Source organism: Dichotomopilus funicola (assembly GCF_033296635.1).
Source record: "Dichotomopilus funicola strain CBS 141.50 unplaced genomic scaffold C8A04scaffold_92, whole genome shotgun sequence".
NCBI classification, from domain to species: domain Eukaryota; kingdom Fungi; phylum Ascomycota; class Sordariomycetes; order Sordariales; family Chaetomiaceae; genus Dichotomopilus; species Dichotomopilus funicola.
In genome coordinates, this window is record NW_026944113.1 from 82,151 (window position 1) to 105,945 (window position 23,795).

The following is a 23,795-nucleotide window of genomic DNA, read 5'->3' on the forward strand; positions in this document are numbered from 1 at the left end:
GATGGCCTTGTTGCCAAAACCCTCGTCATTCGTGGTCCAGGGCAAAATGTCGGTACATATTTACCCATTGATACAATATGGTACAATTCGACGCCTATCTGCCGCTCTATCCGCCCTCTTTTATCCCTCCTCACTGTTGCGGCTTCTTCTCGCTCATGAACCCTGGCTGTGCCGTCCCCGAAGCCTCTTCCGTGCCCAGCTCGAACTCAGTTTCTTTTGCCAGCATCTGATCCGTCTCTGCCAACAAAGCCTCCCTAGCGGCCACCCCACCCGGCAACGTCTGTAAAGACTCAAGAGCAATCTCCGCCTCTTCCTTGGGTGGCAGACCCAACGCCTCCCGCTCCGCCGCCAAACGGGCACGCACAACCGGCGTCTGCATGATGCGCCAACGCAGTTTCCACCCCCACGGCCCCAGGTCCTTGACCCGCTGCGGTTTCCGGCCGAGAAGGTACTCGTCCAGCCCGCCGACCTTGTCGATGGTGCGCAGCACACGTGTGGTCACGCGCGTCCGCACAAACATGCCGAGCGACTTGGACCAGATACGCTTTTGTTGAACGTTGGGCCGCCAATTGCGCCGTGTCTTGATCTCGTTCTTCTCGGACACATTGTTGCCGAAGCGGATCGAGGCGGAGCCGTATAGGCCTGTGTTGGACTGGTGGTAGGTCTGTCGCGGGCCGTAGGGGTAAGGGGGGATCTCGGGGTGGGCGCCGGAGGCCGTTGGGATGCGCAGATCGGACCCGGGAACTGATGTTTGTTTGTAGAAGGATGGAGCTGCCGTAGAGAAGGCCCTCGTGGGGTTTAGAGAGGCGGGAAGTTGGATTTGGCGGCTTTGGAGCGATGTCGTCGTGGACCTCGTCGCTGCCCGGAGGCAGGTTTGCGCTGGGGGAATTGGCGGCATTATTGCCGCTTATGCTGGAGGAATCCGAGGGATCAATGTACCGGTGTTATTGACGTCGCATTTGTGAGAGGAAACGTCGAGAAAGAATGGCGGGTGGTCAAATTTGGCGAATTCGACTTCCAAGACCCAAGAACACCCGCAGTGGGCTGCGGTTTCCAGGGTCGAAATTTTGGGGGAGCTGGGCAGCGTGGAAGTGGGGCATAATCTGCCAGCTGGCAGCGGCCCGGAGCTCACTTACAGCACTTCAAACAGGTCCACTCCTTATGGCCCCACGGTGTGCTGGACGCGATGCCTCAAGCAGCAAACCCCGGCGTCGCATCTTAAACCATCTTCCGCCATGTTGCCCCCGGTTGACAGCAGCGTCTTGCAGAATAATCCCGAGTTTGCAACACTCTACTCTAGAATCACAACGTCGGTTTTGAATTCAGACGGCTCAACTAAAAATGGCCCCGCCAACAAGGAGCGCAGGGCGGTGACAGAGGTGAGTTGGCGGGCCTTGCTTGACCAGTTTGAACCATCTATTAATCATGAGTTTCAGGAATTGAACGAATACCGGCTACGGGCCGCAAAACACCATATTTTGACAGACGCGCTGTGCAATGTAGCTCCACAGTCACAGCTAACCCAGCACGCACCAGCACCGTCCCTAACAAGACGGCTACGGCCACCACAAGGGGATGCAGGAACCCCAAGTGATGTTTCTCCAGCACTGCTAGACTTGCTGCTCCTTCTCCCACCCCTACTAGGGGGACCATCGGATCTGTCTCCTGATGATGCTGCCATCTTACTATCCAACCCACCATTCTCCGACTTCCCGACGCACCTACCACAACTTGCCCGGCTCATCTCCACGACTCTGCATTCCTCAGCAGTGCACCTTGCACGACTTGCTAATCCCTCTACCAACCCGTCCTACGTGCACCGCTCCATACCGGCTCTCCCAGCTCACGCTGCCTCGCTCGCCGCCACGGTTACTCACCATAAACAAAAACTGACACTCGCCCGGCTGGCCGCGGCGAGAGAACTGACAGCCCTGCTCCAAGATCAAACCAACGTGATCTCACAACTTCTGCGGGTACTAGAAGCCAAGCACGGGCCCATAGCCCGCTCACTCGAGTTCCGTGCTACAGAAACGGCGCTCACGGCACAACGACAGGAAGCCGAGGCCGAGGTTGCATTGTGGCAGGCACGTCGAGACACGTACACGCCCGAGGCGGCACAGGCGTTGGCCAACTATGCAGCGCACTTGCGGGACGCGAAAGGGAGGTTGAATGAGTCGATCCGTACGCTCGAGGCCGAGCTCACTGCTTATGGGGTCACGAGGGATTCTGGTCCTGGGCAGGACGGTGGGACGGGTTCGGCTGGCAAGCAAAAGACGATGAGGGAGATGGCGCGGGTGTATCATGACATGGGGCGGCAGGTGGAGGAAGTAAGAGGTGACCTGGAGCGATTTGGACGAGGTTGATACGGGATGGGTTGCATCGATCAGGAGATCCCCAAGGGATTTCGACATGTGAGACCAGGCTGCGAGGGGTGAATAACTTGATACAGGAGGGGCACAACGCACGAGACACGGCATCGCATCGGAGTTTGTACAACGAGAGTAATTAGATCTGCCACCGAAGGCAACACGTCCATTTCTTGCTTCTCCCCGTTCTATCGTTCTGTGTGTCCGTGGACTTAGCCGATGTGTTATTTTGCGCCTTTTTTTTCTTATATCGTCGCCTCCTTGTCGTACACGCAAACACCCGACCCTATGTGTCATGGTCCCAAAAACTAGAATGGTACAGTACAGTCTAACGACAACGAAAGACGAGAGACGCAGGACACCTCAACACGAAACACTCCGAGGGGGGATCGATCAAGTCATACAGCAACAAACCCGTGCAGCCAATCTTTTGTTTCTTTCATTTTAACCCTTGACCTTGAAAATGGCCTCGGCCAGGCGACCGACGTTGTCAGAGGTGATACCGGCGACCGAGATGCGGCCGTCGCGGGTGGCGTACACGCTGTGCTCCTTGGCCAGCTTGTCCATCTGGTCAGGGTTCAAGCCAGTGTAGGCGAACATGCCGATCTGGCTGGTGATGTGGCTCCAGTCGTGCTTGGAGCCAAGCTTCTCGAGGTTGTCCTTGAGCAGAGCGCGCATGGTGATGATGCGGTCGGCCATCGCCTTGACTTCGACCAGCCACTGGTCGTACAGGGCCGGGGTGTTGAGAATCTCGGCGGCGATACGCGCACCGTGGATGGGCGGGTTCGAGTACAGGGGGCGGACGAGAATCTTGATCTGCGAGTCAACGCGCTTGCGCTCCTCGGCGTCGGCGCACACCGCGGAAAACGCGCCGATGCGCTCGCCGTACAGGCCCATGTTCTTGGCGAAAGACTGGGAGAGGACGATGTTGTGGCCCTGCTCCACGAAGTAGCGCACCGCAAAGGCATCCTTGTGGATGTCACCGCTGGCAAAACCCTGGTAGGCCATGTCGAAGAAGGAAAAGTGGCCCTTCGCCTTCACGGCCGCTTCGATCTGCTTCCACTGCTCGGGGGTGGGGTCAACACCGGTGGGGTTGTGCGCGCAGGCGTGGAAGAGGAACACGCTTCCGTTAGGGGCCTTGTTGACATCGGCGAGAAGGCCCTCAAAGTCCAGGCCAATGGTGTCCTTGTTGTAGTAAGCGTACTTCTCGACTTGAAGACCGGCGTCCTTGAAGACGGCAGCGTGGTTGGCCCACGACGGCGTGGGGATGTAGATGGTCTTGGCGCCGGGATAGAAGCGCTCGATGAAAGCCGCGCCGATCCGGAGGGCACCGGTTCCGGAGATGGACTGGGTAATGGCCAGGCGGTCGAGGGCCGAGCTGTCCTTGCCATAGGCGAGCACGGCAGCCGCCTTGGTGAATTCGGGTACACCGGTGATGCCGGCGTATTCCTTGTTGAGGCGCGACGAGATCACGTTCTCCTCAGCCTTGCGCACCGACGGCAGCACATAGGGCTTTCCCTTGTCATCGCGGTAAGCGCCAACACCTGCCCCAAGGAACATCACATGTTAGCAGTCGAGCTGCGGCGCGCTTGGAGAAATAGCCCTGTTCCACTGTCGGCAGGGGGGGTTGGAAGGGAAGGGGAGTTGAAGATCGCACGCACCGAGGTTGATCTTCTTCTCGAACGAGTCGGCCTTGAATGCTTCCGTGATACCTACGCAACCACTCTTGTCAGTTTGCTGTGACCAATCCCTCGCTTCAGCCAGAGGTAAGTGCTGGTGCTGACGGGGCGCATACCGAGAATGGCCTAAAATGGCGCAAAAAGGAAAAGGACAGGCTGTTTAGCAATGCGTGGAAATGAATGCCAGGCCGGTGAGCTCAAGAAAACACCTACATCCTGTGGCAGGTTTTGGTCAGCGATCGCATTGCACAACACTCCATTTCCAACCATCGGCCGTATTCCAACGTACAGGAGGACCTTGGGGCACGTTAGCCCATGTGGAGGCAGCACGGATGGCCGTGAAATTCCGGGGGGCCACCCGCCGCGACGCAATTCTCAACGAGGAAAGCATGTTGTATGAGTTTGTGAGTAAGGAGTCGACGAAGGGACGAAACTCTCAAAAGTTTACGGGAAGGAATAAAAGGCGTCAAAATAGCACTTCGAGATTCAACGTGGTCTCCCGCTGACAGTCAGCAGCCGCCGTGCAGTCACAGTGGATCCGGTGTTTTTTCCACCACAGCCTTGGTTGGCCAATTGGCAAAATGGTCGGGAACAAACGCTGCGGGGGGTTTTGGTGGGGAGAGGGGTCGTCCCGCACTTGCCCGACCTCGGCCGTGCCAGCCCCGAATTAGCACGATACCGTGGGGGAGCTCGAGAATTCGGAGGGGCTCTCAACCCTAACCCGCCCCAAGTTTGCAGATGCTCTTGCGCCGTGGAATCTGAATGTTATTTTTTCCCAGCAGCAAGCGAATCGCCCGCAAGCCGCCAAGTTTAAGAAAAAATCATCGTCGCACCCCCACCGACGATGTGAAGCCGCAAGCAAACGTCGGTGAGGGATTTACTCCTTCCTTCAGTCTCCCACGCCTCCTCCTCGATGGCGAGCTGCGACTGGCGCCGCCCCCCAAGTTTTGGTTTTCAGTTCTGTCATGGATTGGTGCGGATGCGGCGCGGCTCATGTGGGATGCAACCGCATCCAGCTAACCCCAGCTCGCAACCGGCAAAACATTATTCAGGAGCCCGACACGTCTTTAAACTTTCAGCCACCCCGATCACCCCGAACAGATCCCCAGATTTCAACACGGCCTGATGGAGAACGCCACACCAGAGCACGACGCCTGGAACAAGAGGGCGCAGAAAAAAGACGGGGGTTAGGGTTGAGTTGTCAAGGGTCTGCGAGAACCTGGGGACGGTAGGCCGATGGTACTGCTTCAACATAAAGGCTGCTGATAACCCTTTACCTGTAAGACCGTTATTTACCCCGGCAGGGGGCGTGATATTCAACCTTGAAAGCTGAAACCCTACCTAACTTGGCTGTTGTCGGGGACCATTAGAGTGACCCTTCTAACCTTGTCACTGAGCGGCTAGTTGCCCAAATTCCGCAACACCCTCTGCCATGAAAACCACCGTAGAACCGAACACATTTGTGGTTTCATATGAAACATCTCAGTTACCATCTCTGCTTTTACGTCGAACAAGAGAACCTCACCTTTCACGTGCCGGATAACTCCGAGATCCACCTTTCACTAATCAATTAGTGTTATCCGAAACTCCTGTTCTTGGAGTTTCACCGTGTATCAGACGTTAATACAAAGTGCTCGGCAGGTGGCTCGAGTTCACACCAACTTTCAGTTGTTGATGACTTGACTAGCGCGGACCATGGATATAACATGATAACTCCATTGCGGCTTTACAAAACCCCTAATACGCCTTTCCCTCGACACTCGAGCATCCCATAACTGCCTATGAGTCCTCGGTTTCCTCGGTTTCCAAGCTCACGCCAGCGAAATTGTGGTTTTCTTCAGTGGAGTTACCGACAATGTTGTTTCTTAATTCCGCCCTGGTCCTTGCGGCCTCCGCTATGGCTCGAGGTATCACCGAAGCAGCATCGGAGATAACGCCCGCACCAATAGTGAACTGCCCCCTGACAAACTCGATCCCTGCCTGTGGTGTAAGTCCAACGACCCAACCGAAAAGAAGAGTCTCTCCTACACGTTGAGAACTTGTCATTAGCCCAAGAACTAACAATATCCCGTCGTTCCACCGCATCAGATCGGCTGCCTTATGTCCGCCGGTAACGCGGCTGGATGCTTTAATCCGCTCGATCTTGCATGTCAATGTAAGGCGGCGACGAAGATACATTCGCTGGCGTCGAGTTGCGTGGCCAAGTCGTGCGGTGCGGCGGGTGCGTCCACGGTTGACTCTTTGGCGGTCGCCATATGCAGTCAATGCGAGGCCTAGATTTCTGGAGTGCAATACGTTGTGCAATGCCGCCCTTCTGCGGAATTACCTCTCTTGAGGCTCTCTCCGTCGAACGATGAGACCTGCGGCCTTGGGTTCGGCTATAGCTCATGCAAGCCGTTACATAAGAGCAAACAATCACCAACTCGCAAGCTGTTTTGGGTAATAGAAAGGAAATATGGGCGGCGGTTTCAGGTAGCCTGGCATTGGGGGAGCGAGAAAAACAAGCACGGTGGAAAGGGTTAAAAGCAAAACCGAAATATTAACTTTGAGGTCTCCTTGATGATATCGCCATTTTGACTGAGTCCCTCTCACTCTATCTTTTTATCAATGGGTTGATCCCGGCTCCTTTTAGAAACGGCGTTGCCTGGGCTCCTAATAACTGGGAATGTGATTCCTGGGTTAAACGAGTGACTCCTTGATTAGTTTGAGGCATAATGCTGTCCGACCAGTCATGACGGAGGTGGGGAGTCCTTTCGCGGTGAGGAAGTCATGAACAAGTTCTAGAAGACCAACGTCAAGTCCTAATTTTTGCGCGCGGCGTTAGTACATAGTGTGTTCCTAATTACCTATCGTCCTGTGAGGGAAGAGAACATACCTTTTGGTCCAACAATGGATAAGAAGACCGGAAAGTGCTCTATGTTTCCGCTGATGTCTGACATATATTCGCACTGGCCCACTAGTAACTTTTGTCAATTTCCATCATTGGAAGTTCGCACCCCGCAAAACCCCGTAGAAACTAAACCATACCTGGAACAATGAGGTTCGGAACTCCTGAAAGGGAAGCGTGGAAATTTGAGTCGAAGCCATCGAAGCCTCGGAGCTCGGGAGCGCTGAGTGTATCGGTTAGCTCATACTCTTTTGTTGGTGAGGATGAACTTACTCAAGGTATTCGTCCCGATAATCCAGTTTGTATCTGGGTGCTATCAGGATGGTTTGCTCGTCGTTGAGGACGTGTTCGAGAAACCATGAATTGTGCAAAGACACCTCAGCCAACGCTTCTTGCCTTCTGTCTCTGGTAAAGAATGTCCTTAGTCCCTATATGAGGACTCGACGCATTAGAACCGGAGGCGAACCTTGACAAACTAATAGGTCGAGACGAACCACAGATATTGGGTAACCTTGCAGACATAAGGATCGGACGAGAACTTCTGCCGATACTCGCTTCGAAAATCGGCAAGGTAGGTCCAGAATTCACTGTAGGTGAGGTCGATGAAGGTCTGCAAGCAGACCTCGTGTTAGCCTTCCTTGGACAGTCTCGAGTCTTTCCAAGTGCTCCACTAACCTTGTCAAAAGTGTTAAAGAATTCTCCACTGATATTTGAAGGTTTTGTGGAGTTCCAGTGATCTTCTAGAGACAAATCGATCCCGTCCGCCTCAAGCCAGCCCGCGAGGGAAGCAACCCAATCTTCGGCAAGACTTTGTATGCCATCATTATCGACCCAATATTCTCTCGGGAACAGTATCCGAGTTGGACGCAGAGACTATCTTCTGGTCAGCTCTTTCAATCTTGAAGCCTTCTCGTACAACATACCCTGGTATTGTTGGGAGAGTGTGGCAGCCAGTGGCGACCAAATTCCAGCATTGTCTGACTGTTTCGTCCCATGAACCCAGGAGTGTGAAAGATGCTGTTACCATTCAGTACGGCAATAATGTTACGCTGAGCAATTAGAACACATAACCGCATGGAATCACAACATCAGGTGTTTCTTTGCCGTCATGGGAAGGCCTAAGACCGTAGATACCGTGGGCGACGGCTGGGTCCCGGGTGCTTCCACCTGCTAAGACACAGAGTATCAAGGTGAATAGCAGTACAACAACAGTGTACTAGCTAGGATTAACTCAAGTCTGTACCTAATTTGATGTCAAGCCATGGGTATGCTGCCAAACTGGATGCCGACCCAGTGCTACTACCAGTGGCTGCGATGTAGCCGTCGCCGCGAACGTTGAGAGGGTAGAAGTAGTCAGACCAGTCACCAATGACTTCCTGGCTTCCGCTGAATTCAACCGTCTTGGTTTTGCCGACAATGATCACTCCAAGATCAATAACGGATTGGACCGTATTAGAAGATATCTCGGAGGGTGTTCTGAGCGAGCGATAGGCGCGGTTGCCGCACCCGGTATGCACTCCCTTTAAATGGAACAAATCTTTGACTGCGACTCTCATCCCTGCGAGGGGCTCCTGTTCCGATTTAGACAATTTGAGCTTTGAGGGAACAGCCACACAGAGTGATGAGGCTCCGAACGCAGCGGCATTCAGGTTTCCATATCTATTCATGCCCCAACGTAATAATCAAAACCTAGGAGAGTGGATCGATCAACTTACGTGTGCCTATCGTACTGGGAAGGGATCGTGCTAAGCACGAAGGCTTCATTTTTGTCAGGGAAGAGTCTTCAGGCACTGAAAAGACCGAGACTCGAGAAGAAGTATGGCCCTGGGGCGATGTTCGCTCCGCTGGCAACGTGGAAGAGAGTGCGACAGCCCCACAATTCCAAGAGCTGTTGAGCTGGCCCACCAAAATTTGTTTCATCCGTAAGGAGAAGTACCTGCCTCAAGAACGCATCACAAAAGACGTCGTCAGCTTGTAGCCACGATATGTATGTTTTTCGGAGGTCCTCCTCCGGATTGACCGAGTCTCGAAGGACAAAGCACGCTAGCGTGCTGAAGCGAGGCGATTCGGTGAGTCGGATATCGTACTAGCTCCGTGTGCCCCAGGTTACTATTATGCACAGATCAAATTGTTCCTTGGTTTTGGCAAGACTACACTCACATCGGGCAGGCTCTGGACGGCAAAAGCTCTGGTTCCGAGCTCAATGACAGTGGTTGTCGAAATTTCTTCCGACCTTGACCCATCACTCAAGAAGTCATAAGTTTGTGTCTTGCGATTGATCCCCAAACATCTTAACAATGACGATAGGGGTAATGGGCTAGCGGACCTTGATGCAGTAGGCGAAGCCGCCAAAGCTGGAATATGGATCTTGCGCACCAACATCTTTTATCGTTGCCGTGATCTGTGAGGCCAGGGAAGTTTGGGGTAGTTGGTCAGTTGGGAGTTTGAAAGTTGGAACAGTCCCTTTATCCTACAGCAGAAGATTTGAATTGTTAGGCATCCATCCGATCAGAACATGTGTTCAACTGAAGGAAAGTGCGGAGTGACAGATACTGCGTCGGGTACAGTGTATCACCAGGCTGCAAGTCACAGTGTGTGTGGTAAAGCCAGGGGGTTTCTAGAATTCTTCCTCTTATTTTCGATTTGGATTAATTACAATACATCACGACAATATGGGGCATACAACCATGAGCAGGTGATGTGCACATAATGCCAGTTCAGAAATTGGCTAATGAGAGCAACCGTCAACACAGCTGTTGTCTTCCCCACGGAAGTTGGCAGAACGCAGCAAGGGCCGGCGGTCCGCGGTCGTGTCCGCCAGACGGGACAGGTCACATATTAATACAGCACGCCCGAGCGGCGTCATGCCCGCAGGGATCTATTTTGTTGTTTTTATTTTCGACTTCGCCAAATTCAAAATTTTCGAACAAAACCACTCTTGGTTGCTCCAGCACCCGGCCAGCCGGATTTCGGAGGCCCGGAGCTTGGAGGTGGACCGTCTAGAGTTCTCGAGACGGAGCCCACCATACAGGGGTAAGCTAGGTAGGTAGTGTGGCGAGACTGAGAGCCGGATTTATCGCGTAGAAACTTCATAGACGAGACGTGGAGAATGAGCGAGTCATACTTTGTGCCACGGAGTTCGACTTGTATTGTTAATCGATGCCAAGATCGGATTTAATACACGCACGGGAATAGCGAAGTATCTCCGTTGTGTGTTTTGCTACAGGGAGTGGGGGCCAAAAGATATCGGATTGTTCGGTTTTTGATGCAGGGACAAGGACTTTGGGAGTCCAACATCGAGGGCGGCGAGTAAGGCAATGATGGAGGTTTTCGACGAGCCATGCTGAGACGATTTGTATATAAACCCGCTCCTCTTCCTCATATCACAGTCCTTCCATAGCATATTATTGTCTTGTTTTTTTACTCTAGATTTCCTCTTGATATTATCTCTACCGATCATCGAGCCATAGTCCACATATTTATCATCCAACTAACAACGTCACGAGTTCGCGATGGGTTCCATCGATTACAAGTTTGAGGGCTGGCTTGGCCTGGACAAGTCAGCTTCCGAGGGAAACATGCAATGGGCTGAATTCGAGCCCAAGCCATGGGAGGAGACGGACGTCGACATCAAGGTTTCACACTGCGGCATCTGTGGGAGTGACATTCACACCCTGCGCAGTGGTTGGGTACGTCGATTCTGGGTTGTGAGGATGAGATTGCGAGCAGTTCAGGCTAACAAAAAGACCTAGGGCCCTACTCTCTACCCTTGCTGCGTCGGCCATGAAATCGTCGGGACAGCCGTCCGGGTTGGTTCCAAGGCCGTGGGTGGAATCAAGGTCGGCGACCGTGTTGGCGTCGGCGCGCAAAGTGACTCTTGCCAGGGACGCAAGGGTGACTGCGAGGCGTGCGCGTCGGGCATGGAGAACTACTGCGCTGTCCATCACGTTGGAACCTACAACGGTACTCACGTCAACGGCGGGAAATCGTACGGCGGTTATGCCCTTTACAACCGCGCCCCTTCGCGCTTCGTGGTCAAGATCCCGGACAGCATCCCCTCTGCCGAGGCTGCGCCCATGTTGTGTGCTGGGATCACAACATACAGCCCGTTGAAAACCCACGGCGTGGGTCCTGGGAAAACCGTCGGAATCATCGGGCTCGGCGGCTTAGGCCACTTCGGCGTTATGTGGGCTAAAGCACTCAAGGCGGACCGGGTGGTTGTCATCTCGCGTACCTCGGCCAAGAAGGACGACGCCATCAAGATGGGGGCCGATGACTTCATCGCCACGGAGGAGGACCCGGCGTGGACCAAAAAGCACGCTTCCACGCTCGACGTGATTGTCTGCACTGTCTCGTCGTCCTCGATGCCCTTGATGCAATATCTGGCGCTGCTGCGTTTTGACGGCACATTTGTGCAGGTCGGCGCCCCGGAGGACGGCCTCCCTACTATCCAGCAGTTCCCGTTCATCTTGAAGCGTCTCAAGCTTACCGGTTCCCTTGTTGGCTCCCCGGGCGAGATTAGGGAGATGTTGCAGCTCGCTGCGGACCAGAAGGTCAGGTCTTGGGTTCAGGAGATTCCGATGAAGGATGCGAACAGGGCCATTGTGGATATGGAGTCAGGGAACCCGAGATACCGCTATGTGCTGGTCAATGAGCCAGATGGCCCGGTGAAGGCGGGGCTTTAAGAGTGGAAGGGCCTGGTTGTGTCGGTAGTCGGGGGCTGGGTTGTACATCTATCCAGGGTTAGGGTTCATGGTGCATCAGGGTGTTCATCATGGACTTTATTCACAGTGTTTACCCGTCAATGTCAACATATACACAATGATTAACTAAAACAAGGGTATCAAAAACTACTGCCTCCCCCCCCAATAAACCTGCGACCCCGGCGTCTGCGGCCCCATCGTCCCGTCCATCTCATACGTATACGCCGACGACCCCCCTCCCGGCCCACTCGTAGCCGACCACGGCGTAGTCGGGTTAGTGCTGTGACTATACCGTGACATGATCACCGACGTCCCGTGTAACTCCGGCGGCGCGTGTTCCCTGCCCGGCGCCTCGTGCAATTCTGGCGGCGGAGGCGGCTTGTAGTATTCCCCTTGTGACCCATGTCCATGCCCCCAAGCACCCGCACCCGCAGCCACACCCGCGGCTGTGAAGCCGGGTGGTGACCCAGCGGTGGATTCGTACCCCTGGTGCCCCTGGTGCCCCTGGTAGCCCTGGTACCCGGGCCCCCCATCGCCCGGGAGCTCCTGGAGGGGTGTGGCGCCGTGGCCGTTGCGTGCGTTTCGCCGGCGGAGGAGGAAGAAGATGAGGACTCCGAGCAGGGCCAGGCCGGCGATGCCACCTACCACAGCGCCTGCAATGGTGCCTGCGGGGGTTCCTTGGCTTTGGTCGGTGTTGGTGCCGCTTCCGGTGTCGCCTTGGCTTCCGCCGGCTGTTCCGCCTGATCCACTGCCGTTTCCATCACCATTGCCATTACCATTTCCATTGTTGTTCCCATTTCCATTTCCATTTCCATTTCCGTTACCACTCCCAGACCCATTCCCATTACCATCACACCCCCCCGTACTCTTCCCCCCCACCGACACCAATTTCGACCGCGTCGTCGGATTCGCCTGCCACATGGTGAACGTCCCGGCATCATGGTCAACCATGAGATAGGCCCCGGTAAAGAAATAACGGCCCAAGGTGGTCGGGTTGTCACTGCCGAGGGCGCCCATGAGGACTTCCCGCTTGGAGGTGTCGATGATGCGGGTGCCGTTGCGGTCGAAGTTGATGGCGGGGGGCATGAGTTGGGAGTTGGGGATGCGGACCGAGAGACCATTAGAGAGTTGGAACGTTGCGTCGCCGTCGAATCTATGCCCGTCAGTCCTAGCTAGTAAGGGGTAAGGAGGAAGAAGAGAGACTCAAACTTACAGCATCGGATCCGAGGCATTGACAACCTGCGCATTCCAGTGCAGCCCAAACGACGTGCTATCAATACTCATCCCCGTAGCATCCACAAACGACCTTACCAAATCCCCTGGCCCTTCCCACACCAACTGCCGCTGCGGGACAATACAGCACGGCACGGCTTCGTTGGGACCCATGACAGCTTCATCCCTTCCATCCCGGAAATTCACCGTCAGCCCCGTCACCGTAACCTTCATCCCCGTCCAACACCCCGTCCGCTCGCTATAATCCAACTTCTGCGTCACATTCTCCCCCGTGACCTTCTCCTCGTCATACCCGCCCAACACCAATGCCCCGTCCATATCATTATCCCCGGCCCCATTGGCAGTCCACATCCGGCCCCAGAAAATCGACCACGCCCGCGACGGGATTTGTTTTGCCTCGACCAGCGCGTTGAGATACGTCGAGTTCGCCCCCAACCCGAGCGCGTGCAGGATGGTATATCCATGATCCCACTGGAGACGCGGTAACCCGACGGGGAATTTCGGTATAACCTTCGCGGGGGCTGTGACGAAGCGGTCTGTGCCGCCGACGGAGGTCGATAGTAACTTGGGCACGCCGAGTTCGACGCCCCGGACGGCACCGAGTTCTTGCCCAGCGCCCCCTGCGGCGGTCAGGTCGGTCGCTTTGTTGAAGCTGGAGGAGGAGGCGTCGGAGAAGAGATGGCCGCGGCGCACGTCGCAGATGGTGTCGCTGTAGATGACGGTTGAGTCGCAGAGGCTGTCCTCGGTCGAGTAGATGTAGGTGTTGTTGAGGTCCCTGGCAATTATTATTAAATAATTATCCAATTAAATAGTCAATTGGTATTTAGGTAAGGACACTTACGCCCACGGCAACACAACAATATCCTGCCCCGGCGTACCGATGCTCGCGCGCACTCCCCGCATCCACGACCCCGGAATCGCCGGGTTGACGATGGTGTCGGCGATGGGCAGCGCCAGCGGAGCCGGTGCATTATCATCACAGGCTGCTCCCAGCGCGCCCACGGCCCAAACGGCCGGAAACAAAACTCGCAACATTGGGGTCGACCATGTGCGGATAAACACAATTAAGGATGGCCGAATTATGGCGTTAGAAATACAAACACCGAGTCACCGACGGGAGAACACACAGTCGGTTGCTCGAGGAATCACCACCAAGGAGGGGGAAAAAGAGAGAAAGAGGGGAGAAAGGACTCCCGACTGCCTGCGTTGTGCCAACTCAGGTCCGATCTGCGCCCTCTCTCAATCAACTTTCTCCGACCTCTCAAATCAGAGGCAAAGGCAAAGCAAGGCTCGGGGCCGAAACACCCGCAAAACCCATTGCCCCTGACAGGATGACACGGGCGCGGATCGCGAATCCTTCGGACCCGAGTCCGCTCCATGGTGGTTGGCCACTCACAGTGGGAGAATGTGTAGACTGCCAAGACGCGACGTGACGCTGTAATTTCAACTCGGTTACGACACGTGGAGAAGGGTTCGCGATAAGGATTATGATCAACCAGGTGAGCTCAAGGTGAGTTACTCATCAATTCAACTCGAGTCAAATCGCGAACCTGAGTTCGTAAACTAGGCAGTTAGCAATAATTAGTCCTCCTCAGCATCATCATCAGAATCAGCTTCAGCAACCTCCTCCAAAACATTCAAATCCACCCCCAACACCTCACCCACCTCCTTAACCCTCCCACCATGCCTCTCCCCAACCTCCCGCAAAAACAACTCCCTCTTCTCCAATCTAATCTCCCCCGCAACCCCCTCCACCTCTGCCCCATACTTCGGATGCGTACAGATAAACAACAAATCCACATAATCCCCCGGTTTCTCGCGTCCGTATGACTGGAACTTGGCTTTGACCAGGGGTGCAACCCTCAAAAAGCGGACACCGGGGGCGGATTTGTCTTTTGTTAGATGGAAGACTTCAGTGGCCGAGTCGAGATCGAGCGGCATGCCGTGGCCTTCGCTTTTTTGCCATTTGAGGTCGATTTGGACTTGTTGCTTGTCGACGCGGACAAAGGTGCGGGCTACTCCGCCAACCCAGGCCATGCGGCTTCTGGGGCGGGTGATTCTGTATAATTGTTAGTAGTAGTAGATGAATACGGGTAAGCAGTATGGATGAGGATGTATGAAAGTAAAGTGATGAATAGGGGATAGTGATGGGCATAGTGAAGAGTAAGCGTGATGTGAGAGTGAGAATGAAAATGAAAAGCCGAGAAACCCAACGTGATATGAGAATGAAGATGAAAGACGAAAACGTTGAAAGACGAGAAAGGGTAAAAAAAAAAAACACACCTCTCCTCTCCCTCCAACAACTCCAGCGTCTTCTCCAAACTCTGCTCCCCCGTCACCGCCAAATCCACATCATCCGTCGTCCGGCCCGTCCCGCGAAAATAAAAGTTCATGCCCCCCATCACCCCATACGGCAGGCCGGCCCGGTTGAAAATGCCCGCCACAATCTGCAGCGCCGCCACTTGTGAGGATACATCTGCTTGTGTGGCTTCTTCTTCTAGCTCGTCTAGGTCTGCCGGGGGGTAGTAGTGGCAGGTCATGTTCTTCCCTAGCTTCTCGGAATTGAATCCGGATCGGATCGGACCGGAGAGACGGCGCTCGGGAATCGGAGATGTGGAGTACGGGGATATGGGGATTGGTGAGTAAGCTGGTTAATTATCGTATTTTGTAATCGTATTCTGTCATAGAACTCTCGAATCTGAGTCCGAGGAAGGACACGTGGGCGATGGTGGGTGTTTTGATGCGACGTGATTGGTGTATTGGATGCGACGCGTTGTTTAGAGCAGGTTCCTGCAACCTGCGATAATTACCTAGACCGGCGGTTGGAATTACCGGAATAGAAGAATAGAGTGAGTGAGAAGTAAGTGACCAAAGGTGATCAGTGGGTGGTTCTACGTTGTCTTTGTTCCCGACTTGATTTGGCTCGCCCGCTCAGAAACACGGAGTTGAGAAATGAGGATGCAATGAACGCGGCACCAATGTTTGAAAGTGAGCGTGGCCGAGCCGTTGGCCGGTCTTACAGTTGGCCGTCATGGTCGGCCTTGGTCTACTAGGTATCTTCGTCTTACACCTCTTTCTCTCAACCTCACCAGTCGTTCATGATCGAAGGCTCTGCATGCTGCTGCACTGATTTCCCGATATCATACCCCGACTTTCTGTCCCACCACCTGCTTGTGTGATTTTTCGGCGATTTGGCAAATTCAAACAAACCCTGGCTCGCCTGGTTCAAAAATGCCAAGACTGCGATCGTGTTTAGCGCCCGGCGGGCCGTTGCGCTAAAATGTTAAAGTCCTCCGGAAAAAATCCTCCCAACACTTTCCCCTTCGAGCCCCCCTCGTTCCATCTTCCCTTCCTACATACTGTGTAAGTTCCTTCCGCAACTCCCGGTGCAGCCGGCGCTGACTGTTTCCCCTTCTGAGCAAGAAACACATTCGCCCCGGAAATTCAAGAATCAAGGCCCCAGGCTCCACCAACATCTGACAGGACCCACCGGCCGTCAGCAGGATCTGCGCGGGGGAGCACAGATTCCGCTGCGTTGCACTGTGCACATTGAAATGCACGCTAAAAACTGCACCACTGAACAGTTTCTGAACTGCATGCTGCAGGCGGCCATCTCATCCATCCAGCAGCAGCCCCTGCGTTCGAGATCGCTGCAGGTCGCTCGCTGAATGGCCGCGTCAAGACCGGGGGGGCAAGAGGGTGCTTGGCCCCAGTTGCAAGAGGCGACTTGGCAGGGCTCGGCGGGGATAACGTTATTTCAACACCCAAGCCGGTGCTTTGGGTGACTCCTCCCCCCGTGTCCTTGGCCCTTTCGACCTACCTATGCAGGTCAGATCGTGATTCTACGACGCAACGACATTTCCGAGGGGACACCGGAACAAGAGCCGCGATCCAGCGGTGAAGGGTGAGGCGGAGCTTTTCGTACGCTGGGCCTACCAGAGGTGCAGGATTGCACTCTACCTGCGGCTGTCGTCATCCTTCTCATCATGGCCGGTTTCAATTTGCCCTGGTGTTTGATTTTTAAGTCTTGAAAGTTGTAATTACTCACCCCCGCACATGATCGAAACCACAACACACCGGTCTGTCTACAGTTTGTCTTGCCATGAATCATATTATTACCGGGTGACTGAGACTCTCTCTCTCATCAGCAGAGCTGCAGATGTCGGTCAAGTCACGGGCAAGAAACGAAAAACTCCCCACGCCACCGTCAGCTAGGCGCTTGCGGCAGAATATCTCGGCCCTTCCTGACGTCGTATTGTGCCCACATGTCTGGATGCCACCATCGGGGCATCGGATCTCGGTTCTGCCTTGCAACAGGGTTCCCGATCCTGCTGAGCACACGAAGTGCTTGTTTCGGCAATGCGAGTGTTTGTGGCGTTCTAACGTTCTCGGGGGCGTTGCGTGGAGAAGAAAAGGACGGGGTTCGATTTGACGGGAGAAGGTCACGGAAGTATTCCTAGGGCCCGTCCGGAATCCTATTTCCCTTTACACTAGTGTCTATTCGTGCTCGTGAACCCCGGTGTCACCACACGGGCCGTTCTTGGTTCTCACCCCGTCGCCTTGGCCACGCAGCCTTACGGCGCAGAGTGACTGGTTCGGAGACTAGCGAGCTGTCGTGCCAATCCGCTTGTTCATGCACCACATGCACCGTCTGCGGCGCCATTGCAAACTACCACCCTCCCGAGCAACCCTCGCAGCAGTGGCGGTCCTTGCGGGCTTGGGACTCGCCTAACAAGTTCTTAGGCCCGATGGACCGTAGCCTGTGAGAAGCAGTCTATCCACCTTCCCGTTCGGGCTCCGGCCGTGTCTGGGGCAGAGCCTCCTGTCCTGTGTACGGGGTACTGACTGAGGAGGTGAGGACGGTGTGCTGGACGGACTCTCGAGTTGGACCGTTTAAGCAAGGGCATCAACACCTTCTCCTCTTGCTACCGATTGCCTACTATCTACTACCTGTCTACTACCTCTCCACTACCTGCCAGCTACTACCTCCTGTCTACCACCTACTGCGTACTACCTGTCACCTGTGTGCATACCTCTAACCCACTACAACCCACAACCCGATAACCGTGACATTCGTTGGTGACACAGCACGATGGCCATGCATACGGCCAACACCAACCTTGCCTACGGCGGGTATGCACGGCTCCCGGATCTCTCAGCGGTCGGCGGCATGGCGGGCGAAGCGACGCGGATCCTACTCCAAGACGTCGAGAAGCGAGAGCGCAAGCGACAGCAAAACCGCATTGCCCAGAGGAATTATCGTACGTACTTTCCAATTTATTGGGCAGGATGTTCTCCCTCCGAGCCCACTGGGTAGCGATGTTCACTGAGCGAGCACCTAGAAAGATGGGAAAAGCTAATAATAAAACAGGCCGCAACCAGAAACAACGAATCCAAGCGCTCGAAGCAGCCCTGGGCCAGCTCGAGCCCCTCGATCCGGCCTGCACGCTCGCTTCGCCGGCTACATCTAGCACCGACACCTTTGAGCTTCCGTCCACAAGTCCGCCCACAGCGTCCACCATGACCCTACAGCCATCAAATCCAACCACCTCGCCCTGTGACGACCATGCTCTCTGGTCCCTCGACAATGCCTGGAAGCCTCAACCGCAACCACAGCTCCAACAACAACCTCAAGCTCAACAACACCCCCAACCCATCACTCCCTTAACCCCAACACCCACAACCACCGACATGCTCCCAACAACAACACCCCCACCACCATCATCACAACCACAAACGCTCACAACCTCCGCTACAACAGGAACAACATCCCCCACAGGACCACCACCCATAGCCGGAGAAACTCCCCGCAGCCCTCTCCAACTAGCCCTTCTACACAACCACACCCCCATAATCCGCCTTCTCCTCGATCGCGGCGCGGACCCATCCAAACCGGACCTTCACCCGTCCAGCCAAGGGTCCGCACCACTCCACATCGCAGCGGAACGGGGATCGGAGAGCTTGACGGCGCTGTTGTTGGAAAAGGGGGCTGATGTTGAAGGCCGAGATGGACGAGGGAGGACGGCGCTTATGAGGGCCGTGATGGGACCTTCGTTATCTATTTCTAACGACGAGGGGAGGTGTCCGTGTGGGGGGTATAGAGGTAACAATGATGACACAGATGGGAGTAGGGAAGAGAACAGAGAAGGCGTGGTGCGGTTGTTGCTGGAGGCGTCGGCGGATGTGAATGCGAGGGATGCACGGGGGAAGATGGCGCTGCATTGGGCGGTGGAGAGCGGGTTGGAGGGTCTGGTGGTGTTGTTGTTGCAGTATGGGGCGGATGTTGATGCATGATATTAATTGATACAGGTCATTTTGTTTGCATAATTAGGGGTTAATTAGTGTATGAGGACACACATAGTAAGGGCACAGGTTAAAACACCCCCCTCTAAATAAGGCGCAGAGTTGTGTGATAGATAAACCTGTGCTTCTTAAAAGCAGTGAGTTGGATTAAAATAAAGATTAGAAGTCAAATTATCTAATTATTTCCTTGTTGACATCTTTACGTGAACTTTGACGTGTTTCTCACACTCCTTTATGCTATATCACAATTGAGTCGCATAATAGACACGCTTACCCTCCTTTTAAAGCAGCGAGTCCAATTAAACAAACTAAAATTCTAAGTCCAATTGTTTATTACCGTGTTAACATCTGACCGAACCCTAACCCTGACGTACTTTTCACCTCCTCCCCTGACATTTAGTGTAAGTACCCCTGACTGTGTACTCTAACCCCAACCCTGACTACCCCTGAATTACAGATTCTGCATCTTGACCAAATCCCAATACACCCCCCTCTTCGCCATCAACGCCTCATGTCTCCCCGACTCCACAATCCTCCCCGCATCCAACACATGAATCACATCAGCCGCCCGGATCGAGCTCAACCGATGGGCCACAGCCACCGTCGTCCGTCCGTGGGCGGCTCCGTCCAGCGCTTCTTGTACCAGACGCTCCGACTCTGGGTCTAGTGCGGACGTGGCCTCGTCGAGGAGCAGGATCTGTGGTTGCCGGATGAGCGCGCGGGCGATGGCTAGACGTTGGCGTTGGCCACCGCTGACGAGCGTGCCGCGCGCGCCGAGGAGTGTGTTGAGGCCGTCCCTGAATGAGTCCGTCAGTCGGTTTACAAACGATAAAGGGATTTTGGAGAGAGAGAGAGAGGAGAAACTTACGGCAAAGAAACCACAAACTCATGAATATTCGCCTGCTTGCACGCCTCAACAATCGCCTCCTCCGTCACAGCAGCAACATCACCCCCAGCACCCAACGCAACATTCTCCCTAATCGTCCCCGAATACAGCGCAGCCCCCTGGCTGACAAGCGACGCCTTCTGCCGGTAAGCCTGCACATCCACTCCCGGAAGCGGCACACCGTCCGCTCGCACCTCGCCCTTGTCCGGATCATAAAACCGCTCGAGCAGCGCCAGAATGGTGCTCTTGCCGCATCCGCTGGGTCCGACAAGGGCGACATACTGACCCTTGGCGATGTCCAACCCGAAATCCTGCAGCACGCGGTGGTTCGGCCGGGAGGGGTAGCGGAAGTCGATGTGATCCAGTTCAAGGTGGACACCGTCCGCGGCCGCTTTTTCGTCGACCGTCGTAACAGCACCACTGCTGCTATCTGTGTCGCTGTTCACCATCTTGGCCTTCCCCGCCAACAGCCCCTCCAGTTCCCGACTAGCATGCATCGCCTTACTCGCATCAGGCGCATACGAGAAGATCGACCCGGCCGTCTGCGCCCCCGAGATGAGCGCCACAAAACAGATATAAAACTGAAACACATTGTACTCCCCCGTCGACACCAGCTGGCCGCCATACCAAAACGCCAGCGCAGCACACAGGAACACCACCGACTGCGACGCTGCGTACAGCGCTGACGCTAAGAGCATCGACCGCAGGGACGCCGCGGCGCGTTGGGAGAGGATTTCATCGTATTGGGTTAGGGCGTACTCTTCCATACCTAGCGCGGCCACGGTGCGCACGAGCCGGACGGTCTCGCTTGCGTAGGCGGCTGCGTCCTGACCGCTGGCTTTGACTTGGCCGTCGAAGACAGCCAGCATGCGCAGGCGCAGCCAGCCACAGGCGACGACGATGGGGATAGTGGCGGTGCAGACCAGGGCGAGTTTCCAGCCGATGGCGAGGGAGATGATGATGCCCGTGACGATGGTAGAGAGGAAGGTTAGCACGCTGCCGATGACGGGCCCGCTGAGGCTGGCGAGTTGCTCGGTGCTGCCTGTCACGGTGTCCAGCAGGGCTCCCGTGGCGTGTTCCTTGCGATCGAAGAAGGCGATGTCCTGAGATAGGATGGCTGAAAGAGTCCATTGTTTTGCTCGGCGTGAGAGGGCCTCGGTGGAGCGGGCAAAGGCTAGGCCCACGGCGGTCCAAGTGATGAAGGCTACGCCGGCCATCATGACGTACAGACCGGCCCAGAGGTTGACGCTTTCTCGGAGAGGGCCGGGTTCGAGAGCGAGGCTGTCGAGCAGCTTGGCGAAGAAGATGGATTGCCTGGCTTTTGTTAGCTCCCCGAGAATTCCCAGAGTTTAACAAGATAACGGAGTCACTTACACGGGAATGCCAAACCCAGCAATGATGGCGCTGACAGTCCCCAAAGCCAGCAGCCCCCTTTCCTGCGCGTTCACACGGTAGATAAACCGGAGTGTGCTCCACAAACCCAGCTTCGGCTTTGCTTCTGCGTTGTCCGTCCCAGCTGTTTCTTCCACAGCTGCTTCATGCACGCTCTGGCTCTGGCTTTTCTCATCCACTGCCGTAGACACATCCTTAGGACCAACCTCCAGCCCCTCATCCTCTCCCAACGACCCTCCCAAACCATTATCCACCTGCTGATTCCTCACCATCCCCGCATACACCCCCTCTTTCTCCATCAACTCCCCATGCGTGCCCACCTCCACCACCCGTCCGCTCTCCATAACCACAATCTGGTCCGCATCCCGTACCGTCGACAACCGATGCGCAATTACAATCGTTGTGCGGTCCTTGGCCGCCGCGTCGAGTGCAGCCTGCACCACAGCTTCGGATTTGGAGTCCAGTGCCGACGTGGCTTCGTCCAACAACAAAATAGACGGTTGTCGGATCAGGGCCCGGGCGAGTGCAATGCGCTGGCGCTGGCCGCCCGAGAGCTGTAGGCCGGCTTGGCCAACGTTGGTTTCGTAGCCTTGGGCCAGGTGCGTGATGAAGTCGTGCGCGTTGGCGTCTTGGGCGGCTGTGATCACCGCTTGGCGGACGGCGTCGTCGTCGTTTTGAGTCTGGTCATGAGTACCGAGGAGGCCGTAGCGGATGTTCTCGAAGATGGTGGTGTCGAAGAGGGCCACGTCTTGGTCGACGAGGGCCATGTGGCTGCGCAGACTGCCGAGATGTAACGACTGCAGGTTGCGCCCGTCGAGTTCTACTGTCTGTCAGCATATTGTTTTCTTCCTCATTTTGGTTTGTCAAGCTTCACATACCGATGACACCCCCCGTAGGCTCATAATACCGCTCCAACAAACTGACAATACTGCTTTTCCCGCTCCCCGACGGCCCAACAATCGCCGTCGTCTTGCCCGCCGGACACCGGATATTGACCCGGTCTAACACCGCCACATCCTCCCGCGACGGATACACCAAGTCAACATCCCGAAACACAATATCCCCCGTCCCGGCCCCCTTCAACAGCCGTTCCCCGTCCTCCGAGAACGGATCCTGCGCCGACCGGCGGTTGATAGTCCCCAGAATCTTGCTCGACCCAGCAATCGTCGACGTCAGCGCCTGGAACGACGGCGCAATCCGGATAATCGCAAACGCACTGATAATAATCGCCAGCGTGGTCGTCGCGATAGCCGACACCGACGTCTGGCCGCGTACCAAAAAGATCGACCCGGCCCAGAACGACAGCGCATACACCAGACACGGCATGGCATTCGACCACGCGATCATATACGCCACGCTATCCCGCGATTTCACATCCTCCCTCCCCGCCGTCTGCAGGAAACCATGATACTTCTCGACCAAAAACCCCTGAATCCCAAACGCCGTCACCTCCCTCACCGACCCAATACTCTCCTCCGCCAAACCCGCCGCCTGCGCCCGCGGCCCCATCGCCGCTTTATGATGCTTCACCGCATACCGCCCGCACACCATCACCACAGCCAACATCACCACAAACGTCGGACTCAACACCAACGCCGTCCGCCACGACACCACATACATGATCACAAACGCCGACGCAAAATTCGCCAGCGCCGTCACCGCCACGGAAATCTTGCTGGTGATCGCCTCCTGGATGGTGCCCATGTCGGACATGATGCTGAGGGTGATCTCGCCAGTGCCCGAGCGGCCGTCGAAGAAGGCCATGTTCTGGCGGAGGACGGCGCGCAGGTAGGCGCGCCGCAGGGCGCGGGCGATGCGCTCGCCGACATAATAGAAGCCGACGGTGGCAATGTAGATGAAGATGAAGATGCCGATGGCGCAGTAGACGTAGTAGAGGGTGAATTGGGCGATGGTAGTGCGCAGGTCGGAACCGGGTGTTGTGCCGGCTGCGAAGCTGTTGAAGGCGTTGATGAGTTGGCCGTAGACGACCTGTTTGAGTTAGGTGAGTTAGGTGAGTTAAGATGATTGAGGGTTGAGTGAGGTTGAGTGAGGGTGAGTGAGAGAGTGAGAAGGGGGAGTGAGTAACATACCGTCAACAGAGGGTTGAGAGCCCCCGCAATGACAGCCAAAGCCGTGCTCAACAGCAAGATCAACTGGTCACTGGAAGTGGCATACGAAAACAAGCTCCGGCTGCCCTTCTTCGCCTCGGCCCCGGTGCTCGGCAAGCCATCTCGCTGTCTCCTCAAGATCTCGGCCGCATTTACGCTTCCACTTCCAGTTCCGCTCGCGCTTCCGTTTCCGCTTGCGCTTGCATTTACGCTTGCGTTTACGCTTGGCTTTTCCATA

The 23,795-nt window shown here is 55.4% G+C and overlaps 10 protein-coding genes across 10 annotated transcripts; 4 read left to right on the forward strand and 6 right to left on the reverse strand.

The window, feature by feature from the left end:
- Positions 1-130: 130 nt before the first annotated feature.
- Positions 131-898, reverse strand: C8A04DRAFT_15410 (ribosomal L28 family-domain-containing protein; the record flags this gene model as incomplete). Its single annotated transcript, XM_062778478.1, has 1 exon — positions 131-898. One exon carries the CDS (start codon positions 896-898, stop codon positions 131-133), a length of 768 nt encoding a protein of 255 aa, XP_062633305.1.
- Positions 899-1,235: 337 nt separating this feature from the next.
- On the forward strand, positions 1,236-2,363 carry C8A04DRAFT_40337 (uncharacterized protein; the record flags this gene model as incomplete). Its single annotated transcript, XM_062784905.1, has 2 exons — positions 1,236-1,379; positions 1,437-2,363. 2 exons carry the CDS (start codon positions 1,236-1,238, stop codon positions 2,361-2,363), a joined length of 1,071 nt encoding a protein of 356 aa, XP_062633306.1.
- Positions 2,364-2,810: 447 nt separating this feature from the next.
- On the reverse strand, positions 2,811-4,436 carry C8A04DRAFT_32576 (pyridoxal phosphate-dependent transferase; the record flags this gene model as incomplete). Its single annotated transcript, XM_062782141.1, has 4 exons — positions 2,811-3,910; positions 4,028-4,078; positions 4,162-4,171; positions 4,335-4,436. 4 exons carry the CDS (start codon positions 4,434-4,436, stop codon positions 2,811-2,813), a joined length of 1,263 nt encoding a protein of 420 aa, XP_062633307.1.
- Positions 4,437-5,900: 1,464 nt separating this feature from the next.
- On the forward strand, positions 5,901-6,322 carry C8A04DRAFT_15422 (uncharacterized protein; the record flags this gene model as incomplete). The annotated part of the gene is made up of 2 exons (XM_062778485.1): positions 5,901-6,032; positions 6,134-6,322. 2 exons carry the CDS (start codon positions 5,901-5,903, stop codon positions 6,320-6,322), a joined length of 321 nt encoding a protein of 106 aa, XP_062633308.1.
- A 1,836-nt stretch (positions 6,323-8,158) lies between these two features.
- Positions 8,159-8,599, reverse strand: C8A04DRAFT_15434 (amidase signature domain-containing protein; the record flags this gene model as incomplete). Its single annotated transcript, XM_062778490.1, has 1 exon — positions 8,159-8,599. The coding sequence occupies one exon, from the start codon at positions 8,597-8,599 to the stop codon at positions 8,159-8,161; it is 441 nt and encodes a 146-aa protein (XP_062633309.1).
- A 1,845-nt stretch (positions 8,600-10,444) lies between these two features.
- Positions 10,445-11,617, forward strand: C8A04DRAFT_32577 (chaperonin 10-like protein; the record flags this gene model as incomplete). Its single annotated transcript, XM_062782142.1, has 2 exons — positions 10,445-10,621; positions 10,685-11,617. The coding sequence occupies 2 exons, from the start codon at positions 10,445-10,447 to the stop codon at positions 11,615-11,617; spliced, it is 1,110 nt and encodes a 369-aa protein (XP_062633310.1).
- A 165-nt stretch (positions 11,618-11,782) lies between these two features.
- Positions 11,783-13,903, reverse strand: C8A04DRAFT_15398 (aspartic peptidase domain-containing protein; the record flags this gene model as incomplete). The annotated part of the gene is given in 5 exon segments (XM_062778474.1): positions 11,783-12,027; positions 12,120-12,139; positions 12,156-12,788; positions 12,849-13,643; positions 13,710-13,903. The coding sequence occupies 5 exon segments, from the start codon at positions 13,901-13,903 to the stop codon at positions 11,783-11,785; spliced, it is 1,887 nt and encodes a 628-aa protein (XP_062633311.1).
- A 546-nt stretch (positions 13,904-14,449) lies between these two features.
- On the reverse strand, positions 14,450-15,408 carry C8A04DRAFT_32579 (uncharacterized protein; the record flags this gene model as incomplete). Its single annotated transcript, XM_062782143.1, has 2 exons — positions 14,450-14,927; positions 15,152-15,408. The coding sequence occupies 2 exons, from the start codon at positions 15,406-15,408 to the stop codon at positions 14,450-14,452; spliced, it is 735 nt and encodes a 244-aa protein (XP_062633312.1).
- Positions 15,409-17,960: 2,552 nt separating this feature from the next.
- C8A04DRAFT_32580 (ankyrin repeat-containing domain protein) lies at positions 17,961-19,162 on the forward strand (the record flags this gene model as incomplete). The annotated part of the gene is made up of 2 exons (XM_062782144.1): positions 17,961-18,129; positions 18,240-19,162. 2 exons carry the CDS (start codon positions 17,961-17,963, stop codon positions 19,160-19,162), a joined length of 1,092 nt encoding a protein of 363 aa, XP_062633313.1.
- A 460-nt stretch (positions 19,163-19,622) lies between these two features.
- On the reverse strand, positions 19,623-23,794 carry C8A04DRAFT_40341 (P-loop containing nucleoside triphosphate hydrolase protein; the record flags this gene model as incomplete). Its single annotated transcript, XM_062784906.1, has 6 exons — positions 19,623-19,968; positions 20,040-20,901; positions 21,289-21,371; positions 21,432-22,098; positions 22,328-23,438; positions 23,768-23,794. The coding sequence occupies 6 exons, from the start codon at positions 23,792-23,794 to the stop codon at positions 19,623-19,625; spliced, it is 3,096 nt and encodes a 1,031-aa protein (XP_062633314.1).
- Position 23,795: the final 1 nt, after the last annotated feature.